This window comes from Equus asinus, chromosome 6, assembly GCF_041296235.1.
Source record: "Equus asinus isolate D_3611 breed Donkey chromosome 6, EquAss-T2T_v2, whole genome shotgun sequence".
Lineage (NCBI taxonomy): Eukaryota > Metazoa > Chordata > Mammalia > Perissodactyla > Equidae > Equus > Equus asinus.
In genome coordinates this window covers 29,912,036-29,936,047 of record NC_091795.1, presented here as the reverse complement: position 1 = coordinate 29,936,047, position 24,012 = coordinate 29,912,036, and the positions used below count along the sequence as shown (strand labels likewise).

Genomic DNA, 24,012 nt, shown 5'->3' with positions numbered 1-24,012 from the left:
AGATTTTCTTACAACAGAGAAACACTGAGAAGCATATGAAAAGGTTTTCAAATAACAAAATAAAGTACTTATTCCCGAAAACTATATTTACGCCATGTACTATCCCTTGAAATTTTTCAGAATTTCAACTGACTAGAACTGCATGCCTTGTAACCCAAATATTGTACTACCGAGGAGCGTTATTTCCTCTGGCAGCTTTAGTCCTTTTTGGCAGGAGTGGGAGTAGATTTTAACCTGAGTTAACTGACATAATTTCTGATGTACTTTTGTGTCCCACAGAGATTTATGTTCTGGACAACTCCTTAATCTAGCTCTGCTCCAGCCTCATCCCCTGCTATTCTCTTTGTTCTCTGTTATCTGACAACCCTATTCTCATCCTCAGACTTACACAAAATATCAGGTTCCTACCTGCCTCCAGGCCTTTGCACATGCTGTACACTCAGCCCGGTCAGCTCATTCTCCTCTTCCCTTCAATCTCACCCAAGAAATACCTACACTCTTTGGTCCTCAGCTCAAAAGTCCCTTTCTCAGCAGAGCTCAGTTTCCGTACCTTTCTTTCTTGACATTTCTTGGAGTGTGCACACACACACACACACATTTGTGTAAATATTTGATTAATATTTGTGTGACCCACTAGATTACACGCTCCGTTAAATTAGGGCCTATCATTTTTTAAATCACTGCCTACGGTAAATGTTCATAAAACGATTTCAAGCAACAGCTAACGTGTAAACACAAGAGTAATTTTAAACAGTGCGGTAGGGAACAAGAACTTTCTACTGTGCACTTTTTAAAAAATCTATTGTGATTTTGAACTATTAGAATGTATGACCTAATCAAAATATTAAAGGTTTGCAAGACGTAAAATATACTAAACATTAATAGCGATTATCCCAGAAGAGCGGGACAAAGACTTTTTCTACTTTGCTACGTTCGTTACATTTTCTACAGTGAATATGAGTGACTTTCATGATCAGGAAAAGGATGTACTTTTTAGAAAAGATCTTTGGCGACCTCCAGGGACAGCTTTCGTGGAGTTGGAAGAGAGAGGAGCCGGGATGCGAAGGCTCCTGCTATAAAGGTGAGGGGATGGGTTTCTGCTTCCAGATGGGAGAGACCTGAGCACAGCACGCTTGTGCATGGCGGGGAAAGAACCACGAGAAGGGAGAAGTTAAAACTGCGAGCAGAGGATGGGGCGAAGGGGTGCCCGGCCCCAGCAACGTCACTCCCGTGGGACTGTCCGCGGGCCGGGGACCTCCCGCTCGGCCTGCATTGCCTCGGAAGTACGAGGGGAAAGAAGTAAAGGGGAGTGGCGGTCTACTGCGGCTGCTATGGAGCAAAGAAATCACGAACAGATGGACACGACATCCACAAAAGACCGGAACTCACCGCCACCGAAAGGAGCGGCCTCAGGCGGAGGGACGGCTTTTTCCCAGGCCCCTCCCCTCGTCCGGGCGGGGCCGCGGGAGGTGCACAGGAAGGGGCGGGGCTATGAGCGCCGAGCTCGCGCGCCAACGTCGCGAAAGCCGTGTAGGGCGGAAGCAGAGTCGGGGCAGGATGAGGTTCCCGGTTGTGTTGCTGCTGCTGAGCCTCGCAGTGTTGGGTAAGACCCCCCCACCCCCACCCTCCCTTGCTGATCCCACTCTCGCCCCCAGGCCCGCCGTCGTCACCGTGCCCGGTCGCCATCTGAGCTTCCTTCTTCCCTGCCCTCTCCACCCCTCCGCTCGCCATCACCCTTCCTCCGCCGTTTGCCCGTTGCCGCGGCCTCTCCTCGCTCTGCAGGTTACCTCTCGCGGCCTGCCTCTCTTCAGGACCGCTGGGTTCTCTGTTTCAGGAGCCATGCCGCTCGCTGCGTCACCCAACGAAAACCTGGCGCACTCTCAGGAGGAAAATCAGGCTGTTAGAGGAGGAGACTCCAGTCAACCCGGCTCTGGCCCGGCGGGTCAGCCCGGGAACACCAGCTCTGGCACGGCGGGTCAGTCCGAGAACGCCGGCTCTGGCACGGCGGGTCAGTCCAGGAACACCAGCTCTGGCACGGCGGGTCAGTCCAGGAACACCAGCTCTGGCACGGCGGGTCAGTCCGAGAACGCCGGCTCTGGCACGGCGGGTCAGTCCAGGAACACCAGCTCTGGCCCGGCGGGTCAGCCCGTGAACGCCGGCTCTGGCACGGCGGGTCAGTCCGAGAACGCCGGCTCTGGCACGGCGGGTCAGTCCGAGAACGCCGGCTCTGGCACGGCGGGTCAGCCCGCGAATGGCACGGTGGGTCACCGTGCGAATGGCACGGCGGATGAGCCCGGGAACGCCAGCTCTGTCACGGCGGGTCAGCCTGCGAATGGCACGGTGGGTCACCGTACGAATGGCACGGCGGATGAGCCCGGGAACGCCGTCTCTGTCACGGCGGGTCAGCCCGGGAACACCGGCCCTGGCACGGCGGGTGAGGCGGGGCAGTCCACAAATGACCCCTCCAAAAAGCTGACCTCTGGCCCTTCCTCTGGTAACAAGGAGCCCTCCCAACCTGATTTAAACACGGTAGCTGAAGGAGAGACCTCACATGCTTCCAAAACTGAACCTGGGGATGGAGTGTTACTGGACCCTCACTCCACTTATCTCCAGCAGGAGGGAGTAGGTAAGCCTCCCGAGCCTGCTGAAGATATGGAGCCCAAGGAGGCTGAGGAAGGTGATACGGAGCCTGAAGAAGATTCGCCACTCAAAGAAGAGAAAGAAATGCCTGGCCTTGCCTCCAGTGAGAACGGTGAAGGGATGCTTTTGGATTCCATGAGTAGGGAGAAGGATGACCTTTCTAAGAACAGTCTTGGCAGTGCCAGTGCAGAGAGCAGCCACTTCTTTGCGTATCTGGTGACTGCAGCCATTCTTGTTGCTGTGCTCTATGTTGCCTATCACAACAAGCGGAAGGTAAGTCACCTGCCTTACAAGGGGAATGGGACTTCCTCCACCCTGAAGGCTTGGTGTGTGGGTGCATCCATTACTCAGGTGCCTCTGAGCACTGGGGATTTTAAGACAAAGTTCAGTTTTCTCTCAGACCTAGCTAGGGCTCAGCACTCTTGTTTTATGATTTCGTTTATTTTCAGGTCTGTTTCCTCTAAGTGCCCTCTGCTGCTGTTTTAGGTGTCAAGTTAGGACATTATTATGATCGGACCTGAATTGCGATCTCCTCCTAAAACCTTTAACTTAGATCCTTCACAGCCTCAGGACCTGAGTACCTGACAGTTTGGAAGTTGTTAGAGCACTTATCTTCCCGTTTCAACTCTTAAGGTGGTGCTTCGTTTTTAGCTTCCTTTCCCAAGCTTTTATCTTCCATTTGCAGCAACAGAAAGAACGGTTTCACTTACGTAGTCTTCGACATCAACAGCCAAGAGCCCAGGGACTCTCTTCTGCAGTCACTCGAGTTTCCGATTAGAAGAAAGGCCAGAAATTGCACAGATACACTCATCTTTTACTTCTTTAGCAGGGTTTGGTGTGAAGTAATACCTGTGTCTCTTAGCAACCACTCTAATGACAAAATGATAACATTTCCTATTGAACCCTAAGAATTTAGTAGCTTCTGTAGCCTAGTTAAAATTGGAGAGTTCAATTCATGATGGCTGTCAGGCTTATGGCTGCAAGGAATGAAGGAAGACATTTAGTAAAAATGGTGCGTTCCTTATTCTACGTCCAGAGTTGATCACAGAGAGTAACTTTAGATGTGAACTGAGAGGGTGAGGTTAAGGTGAAGCAAAGTGTGGGGTGAAAGAGTACATTTGCAGCTAACGAATAATTATTGCTTCTGATTGAAAAAAAACCAAATTCTTAGCTTGGAGCTCTCTGGGAAGGGAGTGGCAGACCTTTGATTGAGTGCTCTGGAGGAAATCACACAGACTCCAAAAGCTAGAGCTCAGAACAGTCTTCCTCCATCTGTCATTGCCTCGTTGGCAGTATAAAGAATGCTGATATAACTAGGCCCTGCCCTCCTTAAAATTGTTGTGATTTAACTAGGTCTCTTGTGGGTGTACTGCTCTCTTTACTGTCAGAGTCATTAACAAATGCACTACCAGGTGACTACCTCTGATTTCAGACGCTGAAATATGTCATTATAGAGCCACTTGTTAATCATTTTCTTTTTCCTTTCCCCAGATTATTGCTTTTGTCCTAGAAGGAAAAAGATCCAAAGTCACTCGCCGGCCAAAGGCCAGTGACTACCAGCGTTTGGACCAGAAGGTAAGGAAGGAAAACCCGGGTCCATGGGAGGGAAATGCAATCTCAGATGGGCCCAGCAGTGGGCTTGGCATGGTGGTGGCAGTTAAGTCTGCTGCTGCTGCCGCCATTGCCCCTGCCCATTTCAGACACAAAGGAGAAGCATCTATATATACATGTCTATAGCATTAGAACTAGAAGAAACCTTCAGGGACTCTACAACAGCTCCCACCCTGAAAAGGAAACTCAGGCCCAGAAACAAGTGTGAACTAAGTTCCCGCTGCAAGTTTGTGGCAAAATCAAGACCTGAAGGCACCTCCCTAGGCTCCTGTCCTGTGCTTTTTCCACTACCCCAGTGCTTCACAAATTTTAATAGGCATATGAATCACCCTAGGGGAATTGTGATAAAAGCAAAATCTGATTCACTAGGTATGAGGTGGAGCCTGTGCTTTTACATTTCTAGGAAGTTCCCAGGTGATGCTAAATGCTGCTGGAACCACACTTTAGGTAGCAAAACACTAGACTACACTCCCTGAAAACAGACGAGTCTAGAAACATTTAGGTCTCCTGCTCCCCAGATGAGCCCTGCTAAGCACTGTGGACTAGATTTCCTAAGTGCAGCCAACCCATTCCTCTGCCAGAAAGCAGAGCCCTCCTTCCACCCACAGCAGCAGGAGCTGAGTAGAGTTCTCCCCAAAGGCAGCCTGTCTAAGTGGGACACTGCACTCCTCCTGCCTTGCTGCCAGCACGCACCGTTGCTTTCCCTTTCTGTGTAACAACAGGGAGGGCATTGGTAAAAAGTAGTCGGTGGCCTGACTGCGAGTTGTCCCTAGACTTCTTATGGGGAACACCATTCACATGTACAGCTCCTACCAGGTCCAGAATAAGCCACTCAGCTCAGGATATCTTTGCTAACTAGCCCAGTAGGTCTGTTTTGTAATTTAGCTCTGGTGTAGTAGCTTCCCAGGGAGTTGACTTTAAGGATTTTTCCCCCCCACTTCATTATAATATTTTTTGTGATTAAAAAAAATGCACGTTTGGGGCTGGCCCCGTGGCCGAGTGGTTAAGTTCGTGTGCTCCACTGCAGGCGGCCCAGTGTTTTGTTCATTCGAATCCTGGGCGCGGACATGGCACCGCTCATCAAACCACGCTGAGGCAACATCCCTCATGCCACAACTAGAAGGACCCACAACGAAGAATATACAACTATGTACTGGGGGGCTTTGGGGAGAAAAAGGAAAAAAATAAAATCTTTAAACGAAACAAAACAAAACAAAAAATGCACATGTAAACAATTCAAAACAATACACAATGGTACAAAGCAGAAGTCAAGATTCCCATATTCCCTCCACCAAGTGTGTATCTTTCTAGTGTATGTTTTATTTCAAACTGACTTTTAAAATACTGTGTGCTGTTATCAATTGCTGTTTGTGTGGTGGAGGGTCAGTTTGTCTTATTTCTGAATTTTTTCTCTGAACTACAACTTTTATAAGATTTTTTCTTTTTACAAAAATCATAGCAATAAGGTATATTCCTCTGGAAAAAGGTGAATGTTACCAATGGATTGCATTGCTCTCGTTTCAGATTTGATTTTTCTGTTCTTGAGAACCTGTCCTCCCTGCTGATTTGTGTCTAAATCAAGAGAAATGAAGAGGAAAGTACTGTGAGCTAAGGGACACCTCCTCCTCTAGGCTCTGGTGACGAGTCCGGGCTGGCAGAGGCAGGGGGTTTGCTTTGGGTTTTGCACCTGCACTTTGGTGAGCTTGTACTCCTGTGTTCCTTTTATTTATGCTGGTGTCTTCCATGCTTTCCCCCCCTGAATGTGAGTAGAGGGAGCGTGTGGGAACCCAGCTATGACCAAAGGGAGATCCCAGCCCTGGGCAGGCTATTGCTGCTGACCGCCCTCCCTTGGGCCTTGGCTCTGTAGTAAAGTTACCCCTTGAAAATAGCCTTGCACTCGCCACAATTTATGTTCACAGACCCACGAGAAAACTTTGCAGGTTGAGGTGCTTTTCTACCAAGCCCTCTTACTTTGGGGGGATGTGCCCTACAAAAGATGGAGAAGATGGTGACTGCTGAACGGCAGAGGGCTAGTTTGAACCCAGAATCCTCTTCAAAGGCTGCAGCAGCAAACCAAAACAGCAGCTTAAAAAAAGTGCTTTATTGCCTGCAAGTCCAACCTGTCTAGTATGAGTTCTTCATGTTTTTCTGATATTTTCATATTACTTAAGACAAAGTGAATCAACTTCCATTTGGTTGACCTGAGCATACAGCTGAACTTGGGAATTCGGGGAGTAAAGCTGTAAAGCCACTGATCCTGTTGCAGATTTTTAAAAATATAGTTACAATCAGTGAAACACTGTGTTCTTCCTTACTCACAATTGTAATAGGAACTCTTTGAAGTAGGGTAAGTTCATGCTTCGTGCAAGAAAACATCTAGGAGGATTTTGGTTTGGGTCTGCATTTTTTTCAAAGGGCTTTTATGAAACAAGTTTCCTATAAACTCTGTTTTGCCTTTGTTGCCTAAAATAGACTAAATAGACATATTTAGAAACTAACTGTACCCTGTTTTACCTTAATCTAGTTAATGGTCCTCTCATCTGATATAAAATGCCAAAAGTAATTAGTAAAAATTCGCCTTTCATCCCACGTCAGGGATTGTTAAAATTTAAGAAATTCAGAGAGTTGCCCTGGGGCAACAGAGGGTAGTGTCTTGGATCATGCTGTTTGAAATTTTATGTAAATCTGTTCTAGTCATGCTACCCTATTATAGAGGGCCTAAAGAGAGTTTCCTGCAACAAAAAAACTGAAATCAAATAGCTCATCTCAGGGAAATACAAAGAATGTGGGAAGTGAGGGGAATGTGATGACCTCTGTGCTGCTGAAGAAGTAAGTCTGAAGAAGGGACTGTCCTGTTTGTCATATTATTTTCCACTTTGCTTAAAACAGCCCATGGCTTTGAATTGAGATTTTCATTCTTTGTAGGTAAGCTATGTTTGGAGATAAGGAATGAATGAATACTCTTCTTGGCCTCATTCTTTCTACCTGTGTACCAGTCTTAGAATACTTTCTTCCAATCTGAGGAATCTTCTCTCAGGCTCTCATAGCATTCCCTAAGACGGGGGTGATTTCACTCCCTTTTCTGTCTCCCTTTCCCTACCTTCCCCCTCCTCTCTAATGTCTTCTATTTGTGCCTGTCTGCACTAGCATCTTTCCTTCTTCCTTCCTGCATGCCCAGACTTCCCCTGCTCCTATCCATCCTATTTGGTATTCATTCTGTGTTCAACGTCTCCAGTAAGTGTCGCTTCCATTACCTTGCTATTCATTTTCTTTATAACCTGTACAAACTCACTTTGGTCCCTATCTTTCTGTTGATAGTGTTTTTCCAGAGGTTCAGATCACTAGATCCATTGGCTTGTTCTCAGAGCTTAGTCTTGTCCTTGATAGAATTGGACACTATTGACCATCCAAATTGAAATTCCTCTCTTTTGAGTTCTCTGACAAACTGTTCTGGCTTCTAAGAACTCCTTTGCCTTATCCTGTGCTGGTGGAGAGGGCCCTCAACTTAATCTCCTCAGAAATTCATCCATTCTTCATCCTCTGAGGGAGTGACGCCTAAGTCTTTAACCTTGGCCTAGTTCCCAGAGAACCCAGTCCTGCCGTGTGCTGAATATCTCAGCTGGGTTGTCCTGTTGTCACTAAAACTGAATTTCTCTCTTCTACCCGTTAAGCTGCCCCTTTCAGTTGCCCACTATAATCATCTCAACTCCACACTGCAAACTTTCACCATTTTTGTCTTGTCACAAACGTCCTATCCATTTTTTTAATATCTCCAGGTACAATCTTTCCATTTTCCTTGCTTCCCTGTACCCACCCACCCACCATTTCACCTCTCTCCCAGATTTTTTTTTCAGGAGCCACATTAATTGGTCCTCCTGTCCATCTTCTCTTATGTGCATAAAGAGACTGGATCGGTCTTTCCTAAATATGTGCCCTGATCTGAAACTTCTGTCTGTACCCCTCATGGCTTAGAGAACCAAGTTTCTAGGCTCTTAGTATTCAGGACTCTGCAGATTGGTCCTTTCCTGCCTGTTTGTTTCTACATCTTAGCCAAGCCAAACGCTCCTCATTGGGTGCCCATCTAGTCCTCTGCGCCTCTGTTCTCGGTGCCTCCTCCATTCCCTGGCTTCCTATGGTTGCTCTCTGGTTAGGGTGCTCTCCCTTCTTTCTCTTGTCTTCCCAAAAATCTGTTTCTTCAGGGCCCTGCTCAAGTTTTCCCATGTACCTCCCTAACTTCCCCACCATACATGATTGGCTCTTTCCATTCTACTCTAATAGCTCTTAATAATGCCAATCACAAGTTTTGGAACTTCAGCAAAACCAAGCAGTCAGGATCTGACGTCTCTGGCCTCCCCAAGAAACCTACTTGTGGGAGCGCCCTTGGCACCATCTCCGTATCTGCATAGCAGAGTGACGTCCCTACGTACCTCAGGAGTCAATTTTTTCTTGCAAAGGAGACATTTTCTTCAGGACATCTGGATGTGACTTAACTGAGGTCTCACATGGCTCTTTGTGGCGTGTGTTTGCTGTCCCTTATTGATGGATTTTGGTTGTAAAGAGAGCAGAAAGGTTGGTTTCAGGAACCAAGAGGGTTGGCACCAAGTGGACACATAAGTATTGTGGAGACCACACAGCTCCACTCTCTGAGCCTCTGAGAAGTATCATTTCCTGTGGTGAAAGAATACAACAGAATTTGTTTCGCTTTAGAAATTGCACTGAAGGAAATCTCACACCAAAGGAAAACTTGTTTTCTGGGTAGTTGCCTTTTTGAAAATAGATTATTAGAAGCTGGCTGAGGCATCGCTTAAGCTGGGGGTGGGGCGCGGGCAAAGCAGCACAGGGAGCCAGGAGAGGCATCCCTATCCAGACGGCTGTGTGCTTCCTTTCCTGCCACTGGCTGTTGGTTGAAGGGTGATTTCTGTTAGGAGTCTGTGCTTCAGTCACGGCAGGTAGTAGAAGGGCTTGTTCTCCTGCTACAGGTTACTGAGTAGAATTATTTCAAAAGTCTGGTGGAGTGGGGGCCAGTCTATCTGGAAAGGCTAAGAACAACTCAGAAAGGCCTGACAACTAGCTATATATACTCTGGCATTTCTTTTCCCATGATGGCTTTTAATGAAATATTTGGTGATCGAATCCTAAACCTCTAAAATTCCCCTGATAGTGATTCTCATTTTCTTCTCCATTTCATGTCATTTAAATCAAAAAAGGAAGCCTGCCCCTTACTTTTACAGGGTAACTTGATACATAATGCTGCACGTGTGATGAAAGCTAGCACGCTTTGCACATGTTCTGAATCATTGGATCAGGGAGGAGAGTCTGCTCTACACCAGACCCTGCAGTTCTGCCAGCTGTTTTCTGAAAACTGTTGCTGGGAACGTTGCGTTTGGTCTTGCCCTGCTTACGTAAGAATCCTGGGAAGAGATTTTCAGGTTTAATTTAACGGTAGATCCAGAGCCAAGCCTGAATCCCACCTCAGCTAGTTCCACAAGTCGCATGTGAATTTCCTAAATGTCCCAACTTAGAAACTCCTCTGTAAAGCTGCCGGGGCTGTGTAGTGTCCCACACTGTTAGCAAAGCCAGCCTCCTCACACTCTTGGAAGATATTCCCTTAATTCAGAAGTCTGTTGTGTTAAATAAATGATTGATTGTTGAAATTGTTTCCCTTCTTTTTTGTTTACCCAATTAGTTGATTGCTGCTGTTTTGCAATGTTTTATATTTTCAGCTTTTTGTAATTTAACTACTTAATTTTTCTTAAAGCTTCTTTGGTCTAATAAGTATTTTTCAGTACGTAATGTTTTACTGAGCTTCTGTGAATGCCATCTCAATGAAGTTTTGTATCACTGCACAGAAACCAAAATAAATTTCAAATATTAAAGCCACAAAATCATTAAATTTATTAACATTGCATTAAAATTAACTGAAATAAGGCCTAACATAAGTGAAAGGTCTTTTTTTTTTTTTTTTACCTTTTGGCCTTCATTCACCTTCCCATGCAGTCCCCATATAAGTACCAATAAACTGGAAATGCCATTCCCGGACTTTGCACATGTTCTTTCATTGTTCCAATCCCGCTCCTCCTCCCTACCGGGCACCATATTCTAGGTCTAGGAGGTAGCTGGGCCCTTTGTCATGATACATTGCTCTCAGTGCTTGTCCTCTGCTGTAGGCTTGACCTGGAATGCTTTCAGCCTGCGTCAACCCCAGTGAACTCATCTTTCCTGTCCTGTCCCCTAACTACTAACGTCACCCTTCACTGTATATTTTTGGACAATAAGCCTTCAGGCTCAGGCACTGAGCTCCATGAGAGTATCTTGATGCTGGCACGATGAGAACCCAATGTCACCCCAATCATAAGGAAGATGAACCTAGGGGCCTGGCTGCATACAAACTGGATACGATTTTCTAACATACACCTCACTAACTAATATGTCTTGTCGTTACCCCCAGCCCCCATGACCACACTGAACCTATCACAGGTGTTTCCCCACTCTCTGAAAGAGCCCTTGGAATCAGCAAAAATGGGATCTGGAGGCCTCTAAACCTGTGGAACTGTGACCAACACCTTGCCCAGGTGTTGACTAAAAACCTCATTAGGCACCCTCTTCCCTCAACGGTGTAGAAGGCCTGCAGCGCAGTATTAAGAGTGACTGAGAGGAGAAGCCTTGGGACAGCTGGACCAACCTGCTTCAGCTGACCAACACTTTCAGGGCTTCTAACCACCTGACCAAAAGAACCTTCAGTTTGATTGTTCAGAGTTAGGAGGTATGGGTGTGGGGTGCAGAGCACTGCTCAATGAAACATTATGGCTGTCTAAATCATAGCCCACATGGGCCTTTCAGTAAGAATAGTATGTTATAAAGGGTATGAAAGATCATCACCTGCTTCAGCTGAAAGAGCTACAGTTTAAGAACTGATCTATGCTAGACTTGTGTGTCAGACCTGTATTCGCAAATCAAAAACAAATTAAGAGCGCTTCACGTGAGCAAGGAACTAATGCAGAAAGACGTTATCACTGGGTAAGTTGGGCTATGCCACAGCCCTGGCAAAATTCCTCTGACTCATCCCTGACCAAGCTAATTCTTCTTCTTCTGTGCCTGGATCCTTGAGCCAAGCTTCTTAAGGTCTGAGTACAGGTTCCGCTTCAGGATGGCACTGCTGCACAGCAGGGCCCCTTGCAGGGTCCCCATCAACCCACAGGTGAAGATATCCTGGCCTAGGAGACAAGAGCAGAGGCCCATGAGCATCCCCCAAGTTGGGGAGAGGGGAGAGCAAGGGTTCTTGTGTTCATTCCTCCAAGCTAGGGCCACCTGGAGATGGCTTCAGATCAGGACGAGGGTCCACAGCCTGCTGAGGCAACCCAGCTCAGGGTGTGGGAGGCTGCAAGGGAAAGCAGGACCTAAGGACAGGAACAGAGGACTTTGGGTGACAGGGAGGCCCAGGGTCTCAGGTCCTGGAAAAATGGGGCAGTCAGTGTACCTGTCAGGTAGAGGTTGGGGATGGGGCTTTGGGCCCTCAGGGAGGCCATCACGTGAGGTTGCAGGCGAGCCAGGTCATGGGCAGCCCCATAGCAGGCACCCTGGGGAGCAGCCAGATAGAACTGAGTGGTCAGTGGGGATCCTCCAGTCACCTTGTCCACCTGAGGAGGCAAAAAAGGCAGTGGGACCTAGTGAAAGCCTCGTCTCTTCCTTTCCTTTTTCTTTTTTTTTTTTTGGTGAGGAATACTGGCCCTCAGCTAATATCTGTTACCAATCTTCCTCTTGCTTGCTTGGGGAAGATTGTCGCTAAGCTAACATCTGTGGCAATCTTCCTCTATTTTTTTTTTAAAAGATTTTTTTATTTTTTCTTTTTTCTCCCCAAAGCCCCCCAGTACATAGTTGTATATTCTTCGTTGTGGGTCCTTCTAGTTGTGGCATGTGGGACGCTGCCTCAGCGTGGTTTCACGAGCAGTGCCATGTCCGCGCCCAGGATTCAAACCAACGAAACACTGGGCCGCCTGCAGCGGAGCGTGCGAACTTAACCACTCAGCCATGGGGCCAGCCCCTTCCTCTATTTTTTGTATGTGGGATGCTGCCACAGCATGGCTTGATGAGCGGTGTGCAGGTCTACCCTGAGGATCCGAACCAGCGAACCCTGGGCCACTGAAGTGGAACACATGAACTTAATGACTATGCCACTGGGCCAGCCCCTCGTCTCGTCCTTTTCTGTTCTCCTTGAATGAGCTGATGGCCTGGGACAAGGGTTCCCTGTCCTTCTCTGGAGCTCAGTTATCTCAGGCCTTTGTCCCTGTGCCCCAAAGAAAGGGTAGAAATGGCACCAAGAGGTCTGTCACCACAACCACACAGGAGGTCTACCCTCCTACCTTTCCCTCCAGCTGTGGGAACAGCTTCATGACAACTGACAGAGAGGCTTCCACAAAGGAATTTTTGAGGGTCTCATAGTCACTGCTCCGCTTCCCCTTTGGCTCCTCCCGCCACTCCTCAAACCACGCATAGGAGCTGGGTATCAACACGATCATTGTGGACCGGTCTGGGGATGCAGAGCCAGCGTTACTACTGCCCGGCCGCTTCCCCACCCTAACCACACCCACCCCCCCCCCCCCCCCCCCCCCGGAGAACTTAACCCCACCTGGGAATCGGTCCTCCCAAGTCGAGTCCTTGGCTGATGAGGAAGAAATGAAGAGAAAGGGCAAGTGTGCTGCGGCCTTTTCCCTGGGCAGAGAGTAATAGTGCTCCATCCTGGGGGGGAGAGGAGTATGGCTGTCAATCTCCAGGCCACCAGCACCACCCCAAGGACATTATATCCCCAGGGAGCCCTCACAGGGATGAAGCTGAAGCACAGCCTAGGTGTGAAAAAGCCCTTCCAGGAGAGAATTCCTGTCCACTTCCTCCCAGTCCACATCCTGCTGCTTATTCCCCAGCATCAAGGGAGGAGGAAAGGGCCCTGTGAGCTCATGCTGACACCCTCTCCCCCGACATGCACACACATCCCTTACGCCTTGTCCATGTCTGTGTCAAAATAAACATAGTAGTTGGTGGTCTGCAGACCCAAGTCCTTCTTGGTGCCTCGTAGGCAGATGAAAACAGAGATCATGCTCAAGCTGGGCCGCACCATCTCCAGCTGCTGCTTCACACCTGCCAAAGAGAGTTGGTGAAGGTTTGTGAACTGCGGCCAGAGATGGCCACTCCCTGCCCCATGCCTGCTCACTCTGGGCCCCAGCCTAGCGCCCTGGGCCATTTTACAACCCTTATTCAACGCTGACTTGGCAGAGGCCTGCTTTTCTGTCTCCTGCCTGTGAAGGACACAACGGATTCCTGGTCTTCCACCTCCACCCGCTGCTGCTCTAGGCACCTTTAGAAGCAGGTGATGCCCAGCCTCCCTAAGCTGGCTCACGGCGCCTGCAGGACAGTCGCAGGCTAACTACTTCCAATCTTCTCCTTAATGTCTTTCTGTTACGAGCAGATGACTGGGCTCCACACTACAAAGACCACACATGTGAACAGTAGTTTGCTATAAGCCTTGATTTCAGTATTAACTTCAGTACAAGTCATCTATTGAATGAATATGCATAATTCCTAATGTGCTGTACAGTCAGTACAAGGCCTGGAAATGGTAAGCAGTGCGGATGAACAAATGTGAACAGCATTACTGGCACCTGGCAGCTAGGGGAGAAGGCAAGAACAGCACCCGGGAGGAAGGCAACAGCCACCGTGAGGGCTCTAATGTCCCCCAGACCTATGCAGCTGGGTGTCCCCACCTCTCAACAGATGACCTCAGACCAGTTTTCCAGAAATTTTGCTCTTACAAATCCTTATCCTTTGTTCCCATTCCCAGGACCACCTCCAGCACCTGCTTGAGGGATAACTCAGCCACTGGCTGCTAGCTACTTCCTTCATTTAACAAATCTTTGTTGAGGACTGAACAGGTACGGAGCCCTCTGCTGGACCCTGGGAATACTACAAGAAATCACGGATGACGCCTGCCTACTGGAGAAGAGGCTTTCCTGACAGAAGCCGGCTGTCCTCATGGAAGCTGCAAAGAATGGAGCGCTCTGGCAGGGTGACCATAGAATCTATCATCCAAAACAGGCCACTTTTGAGAGTGAAAGAGGGCGTTATCACAACCACAGGAGGACAACAGGCGTAAGATTTACAGACACCCAGCTACAGGAGCACACTGAGGAGGGAAGGGGAATGTGGAGTTCCCCAGTTGCAATAAGGAGCAGTGGACTACCCTGAGTTGCAGGAGCACCTTATCACCTGCTCCTGGAATCCAGGGGCAATCACACTGCTGGCACTCCCTCTCCGGTGGGGTAGGGATGGAGAGAACCAGGGGCCCGGGAGTAAATCCCCCTCGGTCTTCAGAGGCCCCTTAGAACAACTACCTTCACCCAGCCCCTCCTTTCCCTTTCCCCAGCTAGAAGGAAGGGGTCCAGGAACAGTATAATTGGCAGAAAAATATAACCTTGGGTCCCGAACAAGACACCCAACAATTATGTCAACTTTTCTTCTCCGTGCCAGCCTTAGCTTCCCTTACTGATATTGTCAGACCAGTCTTCCCCACTCATACAACTTCCTCTCCAAACCATCCCCAGTAACCTCTTTAAGGCTCAGCAGTGGAATTGAGAAAGGCGCTCCTATTCACAAAGGCTCCCTCTGCCTGACCACCGTACCTCCACCCTCAAGCCCAACTGGCACTGCCTGTCTCAGAGGCCACCAGATATCTGGTTCCCATCTCTGAGAGGTAGAGAGACCTATGAGAATCTCTACCCCAGACAGCTGGAAACAAAGGAGTCCCAGCACCTGGGGTCTCTGAGCTAAGCAGCATCGCTGCCACTGCCTGGAATGTTCTCAAACTGGGATTCATCTGGGGCAACATCCAACTCCCCACCCCAGGGGGCAATCGTCCTTCAGCCAGGTGGGGGCTGCTGCCATTAGACTGTTTTCAGAGCTAAGATACATAAGAGCAGTGAAAGCTATAACTGGACAGTGAAGGGAGGACAATCTAAACAGGTAACTCTGTAGCATGGCTGCCTGGAGAGAAGGCAGGCCTGGGTGGGACACTGGGACCTGTCAGAGGACAGTGTCAAGGTTCAGAGGTCCTGAGAGACAGGGAGGCAGGAAGTATAAAAGGCAAAGTCTGTTGGCCCGCCCAGCCCTGCCCCACTGCCCTGTCATGCAGCTGTCTCTGCCTCACCCTACTCTGCTCACCCAGCCTGAGAGCGGAGGCCTCAGCCGGCAGCACACGCTGGCTGGGGCCCAGCTAAGTGAGGCAAAGGAATGAGAAGGCTGGTTTTTGGCAATACACATCTTATACCTTAGAGACAATCACAGCGGCCACCCTACCCTCTCTCCAACAAGGAAATCTAAGACCTCACTTTTCCACCAAACCCACTCTGCTGCCCACCTTCCCCTGCTCCTCAAAGAGCAGCCCCAGGGTCACCCTCTGAGGTGGAGAGCTCCTTCCCACTGCTCTCTGGGCTCCTCCACCGCACACCCCTGAAGTCCATGGTCTCCATCCCAACCACATCTTGAGCTGCTCCCTTCTCTCCACCTCCCACCCCAGCCAGAGGCCTCTATCTCGACCCCTCTCTCTCACCCTCCTGGATTATTGGTCCCCTCTCAGCCAGCCAGCCTCTTTTCCTCACATCACACCAGTAGCTTCTGGTTACATGATATTCTAAAGTCTATTTCAAAACGGTAACCTCTCACCTAACTTTGGCTCAGCCATTTTGTTCTTTGTGGGCTGACCTGCTCTCCTGCCCCTAAAACTTTTAGTGAGGCCTTTTCTCTGGAAGCCTCACACTTCTCAGCCCCAAGCAGGCTGAGAGCCCAGGCTTCTGAGTCAGACGCACCAGTGTTCTCATCTCAGCTTTGCCACTTTCAGCTCGGTGGCCTTGGGAAATTACTTGCCCTCTACGGGCTTCAGCTTCCCCAGCCATTAACATTAGGATGGCGGGCTCTCTCTCCCAGGCAGCTCTGAGGATCAAGTGCAACGACAGAAGTAAAGCCTCTCAAACAGACTCACCAAGGACACACCATAAACATGCCTACCTCCCCTCTTCACAAAACCAGGCTTTTATGGTTGGACACAGCCTATTAGGGGAGAGGACTGGATTGAGGTTTATTCCTGTGTAGGTCCCAGATTTTGAGCACAGGGCTCAAGGAACAGAAGAAAGTCAGAAAAGTACCCCTGTAGCCTCAGCCCCAGTAAGGAGTCGCTTTCTGAAAGAGGCAGAAAATAGGACCTTGGGTCCCAAATAGGGCACACAACAATTACATCAAGTTTTTCTTCTCCACACCAGCCTTTAGCTTCCTTTACCGAAAATGTCAGACCAGTCTGCCCCACTCAAAACAAGTGAGAAAGTAAGGCCAGAAGCAGGATTCATACCAAAAACAGTGAAAATCCAAGAAATCTTCCTTTAGGACTCTACCCACCGTCATTAACTATGAGAAAAATGATCTAAGATCTAAGGAAACTGGAAATGGCAACTGGAATGGAAACTTAAAAGAGGCAAGGGAAGAGTGATTGAGGTTACAAGGGGAAAGGGATAAAGAGGCCAAGAACAAAACGAGAGAGAAGGACCAAAGGGCGGGGATGACGTGATACAAAGGAAGTTGTTTCTCAACCCCTAAACACAGAGGCTTTGCTGGGAATGGATGTTAGAGACTGGACGGTCAAAGGGCAGCCACGACCCTGGGGAAAGCATCAGGCAGGCTGAGCAGCCTGGCTCCAGAGGGGCAGTGCTGGGGAAGAGGGCGATGCAGCCCAGTCTCACCTGGCAGACAGCGGGCCTTCTCCGGCAACAAGTACTTATAGGTATTGAACAGTCCTGCGCTGGAGATGACGATGGGGCAGCAGATGTTCACCAGCTCCCGATTCGTCTTCACACTGACACCTGCAGGCGCAAGAGTGCGGCTGAGGTTCTGTGCACTCCAGGAGGAAGAGAAAGGCCCATATCCTGCACAGGTCTCTCCCAGCCTACCCTTTGTTTTCTCAGACCTGGCCATCCAGCCCACATGGGGCCAGGCATGCAGCCTCCCAGAAAACTGCAAAGTCAGTGAAGCATCCTTAGGCCCTCTCAGCTTTTCCCCCAGTTGCTCGGCGCTCACCCTCCCTCACTCTCTCCCCACCCTGTGTGGGCACTCTTTTCTTTAGCCAGACCCAACCACCTCCACACTAACCTGGACAAAGCTCATAAGCTGAAGCCCATTGGAATCAAAGGCTTCTTCACTGCCACTAGAGTTCTATTTCCAAAATACTCCCTTTAAAACCTTCCAGTGTCACCTCAACCTCTAGAAGAGAAACTCCAAAGTCTTGTGTCAGCCTTCCACGATTTGATCCCGTCTGTGCGTCCAGCCTCATCTCTGGCCACTCTCACTAAACTATTAGGTAGAACCATATGAAACAGCTGCTATTCAACCATTTTTGACTTATAAAAATGTCAGTTTCTTATGGTTCAACCTAGCATTTTCAGAGGCCTAAAAATACTCGGCTTTTTCAAACCTCAATGCATTTTTACATTCTGTTTCCCCCACCTAGCTTCTTCTCCCCCTTTATGACATGGCTCAAGCACCTCTGCCCTCCCTTGAGGCCTCCCCTGTTCCACCATCCCCTACATCACCTCCCATCCTTAGTATGTGCCTCTATGTGGCACTTAGATTATATCCCAGTGATCTTCCCTATAAGACTAGAAACTTCTTAAGAGATTGGGACTAACTTATCCTTTTATCTCCATCTTTCATTGCCTAGCACATGAAAAACACAAATCAATATATTCTGAATTGAATTTAATCGCACTGATAAATCCACCTGGCTTCATGTACCCCTTTGGGCTGGAAGGAGAACTTGCTCATGGACATCAGAGAAAACTCACACAACTGACAGCCACCTTTCTCTTACCACCCAGCAACTTCCTAGTCTCTTCTGCAAACGTGTACTCAGAGATGGCTGATGACCTATTTTCCATTGTTTTTTGGGGGGCAGTGGGCCACCCACTCAACACCTCCTCCTTGAAAGCTTCCTTTGGTGAATTCACCATCATACCAGCCCTGTTTTCCTCAGGCCTCTCTCTGTCCCCTCCTCTGATGCTTCTTTAAGCACCCCCTAGTCATGGATGGCCTGTTCTACATACCAGAATCCTTCCTTGCATAGACCTCTCCTCATAGAGTCCATCCATAATGGGATTCTGACTCTCTGTGCAGATAACAGCAAAGACCTGAGCTTGGATAAAGAGATTCTAGGCCCCACTCTGCCGTTTACAGATTGAGGGCAGGGCATCCTGCTGGCCTCCACACTGCCCTATGGAGTGCCCGGGTTACTCATTCATTCCATCAGTCACTGAACAAACATTCACTGAGCCTATTATGTGCAAAGATCTATAGACATAAACATCAAAAAGACACAGCCCCTTCACTCAAGGAGGGCACGGATTACTGGATAACTATTTTTATCTATTGAATAAGTGATTAAATACTGTTCTTTGGGTACCGCACAATCCTTTATCCTTCCTGCGTCTTTTTTACCTCCAGACTAATCTCTCTTCCTTGAGCCCCTTCTCTGGGGCAGAGTCCAGCCTTTAACCCCAAGAAGAGGGCAGTTCTTCTACACTTCTCCCTTGGTGCTTTCTTTTCTCTGTTCCCCAGGTCTCACCTTCACCTAAGCCTAGGGACCAGGGAGCATGATGCAGGGCTCTCACCACAGGCTTTCCCAGCTGAGTCCAGCAACACACTCTGCACAGGGGCCCTCGTCAGGACGGCGCCCCCGGCCCGCTGAATCACAGGGATGGTGTGGAAGGCGATTTCACTGGAACCCCCTCGGGGATAAAATGCCCCTTCTATGTAGTGCTCAACCAGCAGAGCATGCATGGAAAAGGTGCTGTGGCTGGGGGTCACACCTACAGAAGACAGGAAGCGGTGATGAGGCAAGAGCAGGCAGGAACACCATTCAGAGACGAACACGGATTCCTCTCAGATGATACACAGCCTGAGTCCATCCATCCCAGGATCCAGATGATCCTCAGGGCTCAGGGGAGCCAGCGGGCCTGTTTCCATCTGAACATGGGGTACCTTGCAAATCTTGGGGCCAGTAGAATGTCTTCCCTGCAAACTGCCATGCTGCCAAGACCAGGAAGGGCAGTGTTGGTTGAAAAGAAAAATCATCCAGGGTGTGGATGAAGGGAATTTCTACCAGGGAGTCCAGCAGATAGGTGGACCAACTTCTCATCCACAAGCTCCAGAAGGCCTGGTGTTTATACTTCTCCATTTCAATCAGCCAAGCAGGTTCAAGAAGAAAGGCAGAGAGCCAGGAGGGCAGCACCTCCACCTCCAGGAGCCGCCCACGGCCCAAGGCCAGTACCCACCGTAAGTGGGGAAGATGTAGCTGAGCACTGCCTGGAGCTCCGGGGAGGCCGGCAGCTGCCGCAGGACCTCAGCCAGGCTCTGCGTGGATGCGCGAAGGAACGGAGAGAAACGGGTGAGCAGCCCACACTTGTTGAGGAACTGAGCCACAGGCAAAGGGATGATCTTCAACAAGACGGCATGAATGGCTCCTCTGGACACCATCTGGGGAAGAAAACAAGCAGGGAGGAACAGGTTTCATCTCTAGAACGCTGAGACGGAATCACCATTCCAATAGGCTGCACCAGCCTGAGAGCCCAGCAACACTTATCCCTGAACTTTGCTGAATTTGGATTTTTAAAAAATCTGTACTCTGTGAATTTTTCCCATTCTACATTCAGATGAGTCCCTTTTTTTGCTTTTCAGTTTCCTGCCCAAATTCCTTTTGAAAAATCCCCATCTGGTCTCAGATGAAGCAAAAAAAGGGTAGTGATCTGATTACATGGAAGCCAGCCTAGTCAGGGAGAACAGCAGGGCGCCCCCAGAGGCCAGAGTGAGAGTGGCAGCTGCTGAGCCCAGGCTCCAGAGACACAGGGCCCAGCTGGGCAGAGGCCAACGCAAGTGGGGCCTGAGTTCAGGACAGACATGACCAGTCCTCCCTTCCTGCCTCCCTGACCAGCCACTCCACTAATGAAGGTCAGCCTTGTCGAAAACAAAAAGAGGGTCCTCAGCATGTCCATGTTACCTGAACCAGCTTCATATACTTGTTAATGGCAGCTTCTTCCTGGGGAAACTTCTCCTTGAGGCCCTGAATGTAGGCTTTCTTCCCCTTGTACATGGGGAACTCCTTTTGGCCACTGGGCCCTTCTAGTACCATGATGTCAAAGGGAGAGGACAAGGGAGCCCAGTCCAGCTGCCCCTCAGTGATCTGGTCAAGTATAAAACGGCCAGGGCTGCCCTCCTCCATGCACCCAACATAATGGATTCCTGTCGGGAGACAGAAAAACAAAGTGTCATAGGGACAAGGGGATTCAGACCTGGGAAGGTGGACCAGGAAGCAAGGTAGAAAATGTTGTCTTGCAAGGCCGAGTCCACACCCAGAGGGGGCCGCCCACCCTTTCTGTAGGGAGGCGTTTCAGCAGAAACCACCAAATCCTTGCCCAGTGCAGCTCCCAGCGGGTATGGCTGTCAGACAAGGAAAACAGTGTCCAGAGAGAAGGTGGGGCCTCCAAAACAACAGAAGTGCCCAGGATCATCCCACAACGGCTGCTCTAACCCTCCTGAAGATACAGCCATGCTCCCACCCCTTCTCCGGAAAAGCCTTACCTGTGTCAAATTCAAGGCCATCCTGTCCAAAGGTATGACAACAGCCCCCTGCCTTGGTATGTTGTTCCAGCACCAGAACTCGCTTGCCAGCTTTGGCCAGAATTGCAGCTGCAGCCAGGCCCCCAAAGCCACTGCCAATCACCACCACATCCAGTTTCTCTGGCACTCGGCTGGCTGAGAAAGCTGCAGCAGACAGAAGAGATGGAGGGTGGGCTTCTCAGGCAGGGGCAGCAAAAGAGCAAAGATATGGAAACCAAGGAAGACTTCTCTAGTCTTCCTACAATGTAAGAAAAGTCTAGAGCAGTTTGGAGCTCCTGACTAATCTATCTCAAACATTTTACCAGGAAATACTCAGGAATAGCCAGGCAGATCAAAGTGGTCTGGTTTGATCTGAATGGATTTAGCCAAAGCCACTATGTTCCTAGGGATTTTCCATATTTTCAAAGAAAGCAGGAATCAGTAAACTACTATAGGAACAAAAACAGAAAGCTGACAACAGTACAGGCTGAGAAACCTAAGCAGCAAGAGCGAGAGCCAGAGAGAGAGATAGGGAAGAAAGAAAACAAGGAGGTGGAGGATGGAGGAGAGTGTCATGGGTCAGGCTGCTGGCTCAGGGAACTATCCATTAATAAGCCAGTTATCTTTGGAAAATGCAGGGTCTGTAGGCGCCAGTGGAGCAGCCTGGTCATATGACTGGTTCTTCAAGATCCTGATGCAGAGGCTTGGGTAGGACAGAGCTGAGAAATCACAGCACCATCCCCTCACATTGCAAAAGTCTGGAGGCAGGGCTAAGGGGGCAGCATCTACACAAGACAAACTAGACAGCACATGGTGCTATACAGGTACTTCCAACACAAAATCTGTTCTTTCAAGATCACTCCCGAAGAACTGAGATTTGGAATTTTTCAAGCTGCAAGAGAACTTAGTAAACTTAACTTTTCAATTGTTTTTAGAAAGCCCGATGGTGAAAAATACATTTTACATCAGAATATATGTAAATATATAACATAAATACTTGAAACAGAAGTTTCACAATACTTACCAAAACTATGTATGATGCACTCTGATATTTTCTATTCTACTGCATTCTATTCTAACTGCAACCCACTAAATTGATTTCATGACCCACTCACTAATAGATCGTAACCTGGTTTGAAATACAGTGGAACTAGTCATCTCATTTTTAGACCAACTCAGATAAGTGGAGTGACTTGCCAATGGCTATGCAATAAATTAATGTCAGAGTGCAAGCTAAAACTTTGATCTCAGAAGTTCAGACTAATGCTCCTTTCACTTAGAATAGTATCGTCTCGAACTGTGTAGCAAGAAATGTCACACAGAATTCTAAAATTTATAAGTGAGAGGGACCCTGGAGATCCAACAGGGGATGCAATTTTTTTTTTTCAAAGCAGGAGAACTCTTTCTTTAAAACCTCACAAGAGGGGCCGGCCAAGTGGCGTAGCAGTTAAGTTCGCGATTCCCCTTCAGTGGCCGGGGTTCACCAGTTCAGATCCCAGGTGCAGTTCAGATCCCAGGTGCAGACACGGCACCGCTTATCAAGCTATGCTGTGGTAGGTGTCCCACATACAAAGTAGAGGAAGATGGCACGGATGTTAGCTCAGGGCCAGCCTTCCTCAGCAAAAAGAGGAGGATTGGCAGCAGATGTTAGCTCAGGGCTGATCTTCCTCAAAAAAAAAACACCTTAGAAGGAACCCCAAAATAAGTTTTAAAGATGACAGTGCAAGAGCGACTCTCAGCCTGAGGCACCCTCTTGAGCCTCTCCCAAAGTTTTAGAACCAAGGTTCAACCGTATGAGTTGGGACCAGGCATAAACAGTCAAATCACTTGATGGGCAAAATGCAATTTCCTCCACAAGTTGGAAGACATTTCTGTGCAGCCTCTCTGAACCCTGAACGCAGTGGGGAGGGTAAGTGAAAAAGTTAAGGTCCTAGAGCCAACTGAGGGAAAGGTCTCTTCTTATCTATCCTGTGGGCCACACCCATAATAAGTGGCAGAGCCTGGACTCGGCTTTGCCAAGACCTTGGCATGAGGAGGACGGGGCCAGCACTTGTGAAGCCACCATTTCCAAGGTCTGCCCAGGCGAAGGCTTTCACCTGCCGCTGCCGGCCGCAGACACTAAGGCAGAGCGCCTCCATGTGCAAGGAGGTCCTCCCAGCACTCTGTTGTTAGTGCCCTGGAGTCAATTCTAAGTCCTAGAGCCCTGAGCCCTGCTGGGTCCTTGTGTGCCATCCTCTCACCTTCCGACGCTGTATCAGACAGTGTTCTGCTCAATTCATAGGGTTTTCATGGCCATTTTTCGGAAGTGGGTGGCCAGGGCCTATCTTCCTTCCTAGTCCGTCTAGTCTGGAAGCTCTGCTGAATGAAACCTGTCCATCACAGGTGATCCTGCTGGTATTTGAAATACCAGTGGAACAGCTTTCAGCATCACGGCAACACTTAGCCACCACAGTATGACAACCGACAGACGGATGATGTGGTTCCCTGACTGGGAACCGAACCCAAGCCACGGCGGGGAGAGCGCCGAATCGTAAACACCAGACCACCAGGGCTGGCACCAACCCTTTACATATGGGGAAACTGAGGCTCAAGTCGGCAGGGGCTCGCCCTGCCGGACTGGGAACGCAAACCCGCGAGGATGTCCCAGCGCAGCCTCGGACGCCAGGGTCCCTTCCCGCTTACTTTGCTTGAGAACCTTCTTCCTGGCCTCCCTGTCGGTCACCAGGGGCGCGGGTGGCCGCCTGACGTCCTCAGAGAAGGGGTTTGGGGAGCTGCGCGCGAAGAGCCCCAGGTAAACTTTGAAGAGGACCGCCAGCAGCAGCGCGGCCAGCAGCAGCAGCGAAAGCCCCATGGCGCCGGCCGGAGCGGCGGATCGAGAAGCGGATCCGCTCCGACTGCGCCCAGCCTCCGAGGCCGCTGTCAATTTGTACTGCCCAGCCCAGGGGCAGAGCCAGCTGCCGCTGCCCAGTAGCCACAGTCTTTTTGGCCAGAAGCCAAGACTCCGGCGCAGATTGACCCTCTCTGCTCGCCGTATTTCGGCTGCAGTGTGAAGTTTCCATTGCCTGCGGGGAGGGGTAGCTC

The 24,012-nt window shown here is 49.3% G+C and overlaps 2 protein-coding genes across 4 annotated transcripts; one reads left to right on the top strand and one right to left on the bottom strand.

Annotated features, from left to right (window-relative positions):
* The first annotated feature begins 1,445 nt into the window (after positions 1–1,445).
* TGOLN2 (trans-golgi network protein 2) lies at positions 1,446–10,136 on the top strand. Of its 2 annotated transcripts, none has more exons than XM_044772759.2 (4): positions 1,446–1,603; positions 1,835–2,913; positions 4,132–4,215; positions 5,776–10,136. In XM_044772759.2, the coding sequence occupies exons 1-4, from the start codon at positions 1,492–1,494 to the stop codon at positions 5,779–5,781; spliced, it is 1,281 nt and encodes a 426-aa protein (XP_044628694.1). In that variant the 5' UTR covers positions 1,446–1,491; the 3' UTR covers positions 5,782–10,136. The 2 variants fall into 2 exon arrangements, with proteins under 2 accessions (XP_044628694.1, XP_070367971.1); XM_070511870.1 differs by lacking the exon at positions 5,776–10,136 and adding an exon at positions 5,279–5,459.
* On the bottom strand, positions 10,114–24,012 carry RETSAT (retinol saturase). Of its 2 annotated transcripts, XM_014852832.3 has the most exons (11): positions 23,614–24,012; positions 20,914–21,096; positions 20,333–20,574; positions 19,611–19,812; positions 18,948–19,145; positions 17,028–17,147; positions 13,245–13,383; positions 12,878–12,987; positions 12,612–12,778; positions 11,729–11,888; positions 10,114–11,465 (listed from the first exon to the last, which is right to left on the bottom strand). In XM_014852832.3, exons 1-11 carry the CDS (start codon positions 23,780–23,782, stop codon positions 11,326–11,328), a joined length of 1,830 nt encoding a protein of 609 aa, XP_014708318.2. In that variant the 5' UTR covers positions 23,783–24,012; the 3' UTR covers positions 10,114–11,325. The 2 variants fall into 2 exon arrangements, with proteins under 2 accessions (XP_014708318.2, XP_044628693.2); XM_044772758.2 differs by lacking the exon at positions 17,028–17,147 and having other exon boundaries at positions 23,614–23,930.